This window comes from Penicilliopsis zonata, assembly GCF_001890105.1.
Source record: "Penicilliopsis zonata CBS 506.65 unplaced genomic scaffold ASPZOscaffold_2, whole genome shotgun sequence".
Taxonomy (NCBI): domain Eukaryota; kingdom Fungi; phylum Ascomycota; class Eurotiomycetes; order Eurotiales; family Aspergillaceae; genus Penicilliopsis; species Penicilliopsis zonata.
In genome coordinates, this window is record NW_019208912.1 from 622,750 (window position 1) to 630,235 (window position 7,486).

General features: G+C 58.7%; 1 protein-coding gene across 1 annotated transcript; it reads right to left on the reverse strand.

Moving 5' to 3' along the window:
• Positions 1-15: 15 nt before the first annotated feature.
• ASPZODRAFT_59427 (hypothetical protein) lies at positions 16-7,062 on the reverse strand (the record flags this gene model as incomplete). The annotated part of the gene is made up of 1 exon (XM_022728847.1): positions 16-7,062. The coding sequence occupies one exon, from the start codon at positions 7,060-7,062 to the stop codon at positions 16-18; it is 7,047 nt and encodes a 2,348-aa protein (XP_022584269.1).
• Between the last annotated feature and the right edge of the window lie 424 nt (positions 7,063-7,486).

Genomic DNA, 7,486 nt, shown 5'->3' on the forward strand with positions numbered 1-7,486 from the left:
TCTAAGGGTGTCTTATCACACAATCCGCGGCCCGAACAAGGGTACATCCGATGATGATGAATCCTTAGGAGACACAGAGACCACGCTGGCGAGGGTGCTTTGCATCTCTTCGCCGAAGAGGCTCTGTGCAAAGCTCGCCGGCTCGGCATCATGATCGTAGCTTGATTTTCGAAGCAGCGGCGGCGTAGTCGGAGGCTCAACCATGGCAGACATCTGCCGTCCAGACAAGGGCCGTTGACTAGAAGAAGAATGGTAGCCCCTTAACGGGCGGCTTTCCGAGTATGACCGCTGCCACGCCGCCAACGATGGGTTATTGGAGGGCGCAGGCTGACGAACGTGCGAGCTTGGGGGGGTAAGGAGTCCGGAGAGGAATGAGCCCGCGGTGGTCGCCTTGGACGGAGTCTGCTCTGAGCCGTTGGTGGCGCTGCTCTCTTTACCCTTGCGCCAGTTGCCCCATGCTGCGGCTGCGGCTAGAGGAAGCGTGCGTGGGGACGCGGTGAGGGTCGACAATGAGGGCAGAGATGGAAAGCCCTGGCCGGAGGGGGAGGAGGGTGACCGCTCTCGCTCCTGAAGCTGCATCTGCAGGTTGGCCTTGAGGCGGATGGCGGCGTCGCGGACCGACTGGTGATCAAAGGACGGTTGTGAGAGGGTATTGATTATGTCTTGCAGATCATCAACGCGAACACCGAGGAGCTCACGCAGCCAGCTGATCTCCGTCTCCTTCTCCTTGATCTTATTTGGCGCCTCGTGGTCCACGGCAGAGAGATCCTGCTCGAGCTGCTCGATCCGGGTTTCACGCTGTTGCAACTGATCCTGGAGGACGAGGATCGACTCGCGCAGCGCCTGCGGGGAGATCTTCTCGGGAATCATGGTGCCCTTGCTGAAGGACATGGATGGCGAAGTGGAATGCGAGCCGGTGGGGGGGGAAGCGGTCGCTGCTGCTACTGCCTTGGCGCTCTGCGCAGCCTGAGCGGCGGCACGGGCAGCGGACTTGGCCAGCTCGAGCTTCTCTTCCAGATGGCTGATGCGATCTTGCAGGTGCTCGGCCTTGTCGTTTGATAGGGCCAAGCGTTCCCTCAAGTGGGCCTCCGCCTGCTGCCGGTCCTCGGAGGAGGTCTCCAAGGCATGCGCCTGTCGCTCACACAGGTCGTTCAGCACCCGCTCGTGCATCTTGCGCAGATCGTCCAGCGCCATCTCCCTGGACTCGACCGCCGCGACAAGCGCATTGGCCTTGGCCTCGCTGGCCTCCTCCAGGAGTAACTCGTACTTTTCGCGACTCGTATCGGCGTCCAGCCGGACGTTGTCCAGCTGGCTCTGCAGACGGATGATCTGCGCCTCTAGCTCGGCACGCACGATATTTACTTGACTGTTGGCGGCGTCGAGGTCGGCCTCGAGCGACGTTCTCGTGCGCTGGATCTCGACCCGGCTGCTCTCCCGGGCCTCGTTGAACTCGCGCTCGAAGCGCGCGGCTTTACCCTGTAGATCATGGTTTTCGAGTCGTAGATTGGCCACCAGTTCCTCCAGTCGGGCATTCTCCTGCTGAGACTGTCCAAAGATGAACCGCAGTTTGGCCGCCTCGCGCTCCTGCTGCTCCAATCCATTGATGTCGTATTCAAGCTTTTCGCGGAGCTTGACCTCGCGGTCGTACGCCGCGCGTAGCGAGTTGTACCGGGCTGTCTGGTCCTCTTCCCGCTTGCGCCAGGACGCCTGGTCGCGAGCGATGTCGCGCGTCGCAGACGCCATATCATCCTGTAGGCGATCGAACTTCTCGCCAAGACTCTTCCGGGTGTTCAGGCTGTCTTCGAGTCGTCCCTTCAGGTGGCTGACGGTGGTGCGGAGCTCCTTGTTCTCCGTCTTGACCTCGTCGATCTCGCGCCGCCAGTGGTCGCTCGACACGCGGTACTCGTCCAGCGTGCCCTCCAGGGCAATGTTCTTGGCAGAAATCTCGGCGAGCGTGATCTCCAGCGTCTCGTGCTGCTGTGTGAGCTTCTCCGAGCGGAACTGCACCTCCTCGAAATAGGGCAGTTTCTCCTCCTTGAACCGGAGCAGACGGGCTTCGGCGGCTTCGGCGGCGTCCCGGTGCCGGGAAGCGTCTTCCTCGGCAAACTTAAGGAGCCGTTGAAGCTCGGCAACCGAGTCCTGGGCATCCTTGCGAGCCTTGAACTCCTGTTCTGCGCGGTCGTCGGCCAGCCGCAGCATGCTCTTGAGACCGCTAATCTGAAGCATCAGGCTGTCGGCACCAATCTCCTCGGCATCGGACTTGGGCGTGTTGTGTTGGTTGAACTGGCTCGAAACGACCTCCTCGATCATGAGTCTCAGGTTGGACGATGAGTCCTGCGACAGTTTCTCGGTGGTCGCCTCCTTCAACTCGGCGATGCTCTCGCGGAGCTGCGCCAGCTCGACCGCAGAAGCCTCGGCGGCCTCGGCTTTGATCATATCTTGGTTGGACATCGCCTCGAAGATGATGTTTCTCAACCGATCGTGTTTGCGGTCCCGCTTTGTGAACGACGATTTCGTCCGGTACGAGACGTCTTCTTCCTCGAATCCATCCTCGTCGTCGGCGTCACTGTTCTCGATTTCGGCAGACGTGCTTCCTAGGGTCCTTCGGCCATTATTCGTCCTGTCCACGACGGACGCGACCGATTGCTGGATCACATCCAGTGCACGCTCCAGAGGGAAGAGACGGTCTTCAATGGCAGCGCCTACAATGTCGTTGATCCGACGATCGAAGAAACGACTGCGGTTAGCTAGCTTCTCTTCCTCACCTGACGATATGACATCGTCCCAGTCGCTAATGTGATCATCATGGCTGATCAGTTGGCGAACAGGTGATTGCAGACCAGAGAGCAGGCCACGGTTGGACGACAGGGCTGCCTGTGACTGGAACTCAATATCTGAGCCAAGCTTCGGGACGTCCAGGATGAATTTGTGATGAGCTCTGCTGGGGCTGGGACTCGGTGCATCGCTTCTTGTTTTGACAGGTAGGAGGTGGTGGATATCCGCACCGAGATCCTCGGTGTTGGGTTCAGGAGTCTGTTCAAAAGTGGGAAGGGGAGAGTTTAGTCTTTCGATTCCAACATCCGAGTCCTCGTTGAGCTGTTCCATGATGGCGTTCAGCTCCTCCTCGTCGGGTGATTCATCGTCCGAGTCCTGGTGGATGCGCTGCTCAATTCGAGGGACGACAGCATGCTGCGTTGCATGATCGTCTATGTCAGTTGTGGAATCGATCTGCTCCTGCATTTGTGGTTGTTGTTGTGGCACATCTTCCTGAGGAACGGGCACAGTAGGAACCGCGTAGCGGGAGGCCATGAGGCCGGATTTTTTCTCTGGCTTGACCTCCTCCTGGATCTCTTCAGAAGTGTTGGTTGTGATCGGTACAAAGTCGGGCACAACAGCCTTGAACTGAAAGGGCTTTGCAGCGGGCGACAGCAAAGAGCTCTTATCATTCGGTGACTCCGGTTCAGGCTCTTCCTTCATCTCATCAGACAGCTCGACTGGTAACGTTCCGTCAAACAAGACTTCTTCGACCGTTGAAATCTGCCTCTGGTGCTGCCCGGGTAGGTCAGGTGATGCTGCACTGAACGCAGCCACATCGGCTTCATTCTTGAACTCATAGGGAGTCCATGTCGTGGCCTCGCTGATCGGTGTACCAAGCGAGTCCAGGGCCTTGTCATTCGCAACGGTGGATGGCTTCTCAGTGATCAGGCTATCGGCATCATCGGACGGGACTGCATTCTCCTTGCCTTCGGCCGGCAGCTGAGCAGACGAGGGAACAAAGGTGGATTGAATATTGCCAGCTTCCGCAAGAGGGTGGCTGGAAGTACTGAACTGGGCTTCGCCCTCCGCTTGCTCGTCGTGCCGACGAGCGCGCTTGTGGCGATCCGGGGGCACAGGTCGGTCATTGTCACGTTCCGCCGCATCAACCTTCTTCTGGTCACCCTCGATGTCATCTGGTCGGACGATGGGGATTGCTTTCGATTTCTTCGTGGGTTTTGACATCTCCGAGATATCGATATCAAAGATCTTGGTCTGGGTCGTCGTCGGCTCACCGGCCGGTGCAACAAAAGGCTTGGCGGCACCGTCCGGATCAAAGGCTGGAGCATCGACATTGAAAGAGGCGGCCGAGAATTTGAATCCGGATGAGAACCCCCCATTGGTCCCGTTGGTGACCGGCGAGGGCGCAAACTCCACTGCACCTACATTGAAAGCGTTGGCGGGAAGAGGGGGAGGAGGAGGAGGAGGAGGAGGAGGCATTGCAGCAGGGCTGAAAGGCTGGCCAAATCCACCAAAGGCAAGCGGAGCGCCCGGGATTTGGAAGTTGCCAGCCTGAAAGACGGGATTCTGAGACGAAAACGACTTTGTTGGATCAAATTCCTTGGCCTCGACGTTAAGTTTTGACAGAGAAGACTTGGAGCCGTGACCGGAAGCGAAGGAGGCAGTGCTGCGCTTGTGGTCGTGCCATATACCACGGCTAGAGTGGGCTTGATGGTGATTATGATGATGGACCTGGGGAGTGCCAGACAGACTGGGGTTGGTATCAAAATCTGAACCGTCGTGGCCTGCGTCATCGGCAGTATACTGCTCACCACCATACAAGTGAGGAGTCTGGTGTTGAAGGGCTGGTCCTGGATTTGCATGAAGCGGCTGGAATTCCTGCCCAGGCATTGCCCAGCGAGACTTGAACAGCGCAGGCTCGTTGAACACATGGTTGGGGGGGAGATTGTCATCCTCGTCCAGTTGCCGGTCAATCGATTCCTCCAGGTGGTAGTCGTGTTGCGCGTACTGGTCAAGACCCTTCTGGAGCGTTTCGCTGAGATTGTGGCTGTGGCCGCGCGGAGTGGGTTGCGCGATCTCCACGTGTGACGCGTGGAAATTGTCCGGAATGTTGTCGACCGGGGTTTGCACCCTGTACTCTTCCAACCCATCATTGTTGGGATCCATGGAGGCTTCTTTGGAGGCGTCCAGATCGCTGCTGAAGCCCGGATGAAAGGCGCCGTGCTCCATGTTCATAGGGGAAATCGGTGACAGGATGGACGTCAAATTCGGTAGAGTACCGGCGAGAGTGGCCGAGATTCCAACCGGCCGAGGGTTGTAAAAGCCCTGTGGGGTAAAGGTGCCCTGCGCCGGAGGAGTTGGCTGGTACGGGAGAGGAAAACCGGGAATACCATTCTGATCGCCTGCCATGAACGGCGTCTGGGCACCAAACTGCGAGACGGGGGAGGCCAGCGAGCCGATCCCCGGGGTGACATTTGTCGATTGGTTGAAATGGGGGGAGAACGGCATGCCTGGAAGAAGCGGGTTACCAGCAGCGGACGTTGTCGGAATCGGGGGCGAGGCAATGAAGCCGGTGAAGGGGGTCCCCTGCCCCATGGAGGCCGGAGAGATTGACGGCTGCGGTTCATCGTCGCCCAATGAGACACCGAGGGCCCGAAGCTTTTCTTCCTGGAGGAACTGGACGTAGGCGTCCCATTCGGCCCTGTTTGGCACGCGGACGGTATACTTGGTCGACGACGACGACGATTTGTGTTCCTCCAATGCCTCGACGGGATCAGGGAAGAGAGCTCGACTTAGGCTGCCCAATCCGGCTGTGATGTCCTCGGGGGATTCGATGTTGAAGCCGTGGATGTCGTATCCTTGTTGCTCCCAATATTTCAATCGTTGGTCCACGTCGGCACGGGTCAGGAGACGGTATGCCGCCTCATCGGTGCCTCGCTTATCGTCCAGTGGCAGAGCGATCATGCATGCCTTGCCGCGCCAGATGATCTTCTTCCTGGTCCGTAATACCGGGGTGGAGGAGGAGGAGGAGGAGGAGGACACCTTCACCCTGGGCGGGCTGGTTATCGAGATGGAAGCAGACGGCGGCTGCTCGGCGGCGGCGGCGGCGGCGGCGGCGGCGGCGGCGGCGGTTGGCAGGTCTTTGGGAGCCGGGGGAAGCGGTTTTTCGATGGGGGAAACTATTCTAGGAGGAGCTCCTCCCATTTCGGCCACTGGGTGGATCGGATATTTGGAGGTGGAATCTGCCATCTTGTAATTGTTGCTCCGCGAAGAAGAAGAAGGGGGATCCTTGTCGTAGGCAAAGCCCCAGAAATCCTCCTGTCGCAGAGTATCTGTCCGCTTGTGAGGATTTTCCTTGATTCTCAGAGCACTACTGCCCTCGCCGAGGCCGTTGGTAGTCGGGTTTTTACCGTTGGTAGTAGGAGCTAACCGGCGAGCGGAAAAGTCGGCGAGGGTGGGTGTTCTCAGGATATCGTCCTCGCGGGGGCCGTCGTCCAAGCCGAGCCAGTCGTCGGACAGGTCCTCTGCAAAATGGTTGCGCGCGGTGATGAAGGAGGGGGCCTCGCTTCCGGAATCGTCACTCAACCAGTTGCTGCGCTCGGTCCTGGGCTGGCCTGATAGATACTGGTTGATCCAATCCTGGGTGAAGTCTTTGATGGACTTGCCGCTTCTCTTGCCCGGGGAACGCAGCAGGCTGCTGTTCAAGCGTCGGGAAGAGGAGGAAGAGGAGGTGGTGTTGCCTCCGGTGGGCTTGAGAAAGTCCGAATTCTTGGCTTCGGAGGGCAGGTAGTCGCCTCGCGTGGAGACGGGCGAGCCGTCTTCTCCGGACTCACGACCTACACCGGCGTACTGACTCAGAGACCAGGAGAGGCGGCGAGGACTGGGGGCGGCATACGGCGAGCCCCAAGCGGTGGTGTAGTAGACGCTGCTCTCCTCCCGCCTGTTGTCCGGGGACGAGGTCAGCGACTCGGAGGGGGCGTCGTGTTGAATAGACGGCAGCGATTGAGGGTTCGGAGACGGACTCTGCTGCTGGATTCCCAGCGGAGGAGGCACTTGGCCCGGTGAACCAGCCGCCGAGAGACTCGACTCTCCCTGGGTAGGGGAACGCAAGGTAGACGAGACCGCCAGCAGATGAGAGGAGTCGTCGCGGATACTGCGCAGGTCGACGGGGGGAAGCGGCGGCGACGAAGACGCCAAATTGACGGAAGACGTAGACGGGGCTAGATCTAGCGGTGACAGGCGAGCCTCCGGGTTAGCCAGCGAACCAAGCAACTCCACGCGTTCCATCTAGAAATCCTGATCTACGAGAATCCGTCCTAGAGCGGGCCTCTGCGATCTTGTCTTGCATTTGTGTGTAACTGTAACCACCCACCTTCCGTGTCGACTCCAGCAGCAAGCACTTGCTTGCCGCGCCCTTTATCGGCCAGAATATTGAAGCATGGAAATCCGACCGAGGCAGTTCGAGATGACCGTGTGAGAAACCGCCGTGTATTCGGCCTGTCTGTTTGCTAGAATCGGATGGAAAAGGAGACCCGGGGGAGGGGAAACGATGCTGTTTCTTTTTTTTTTTTTTCCCTTGGGGCTTCGAAAGAGGAGGGGAGTAGCGCAGGAGAATCGACACTCAATGATGGATCACAGATACCGTGAGCATGTGAACGCTTGTACCATGGCGTACACACCACTGAGGAGAGAGAGAGGGAGAGGGAGAGAG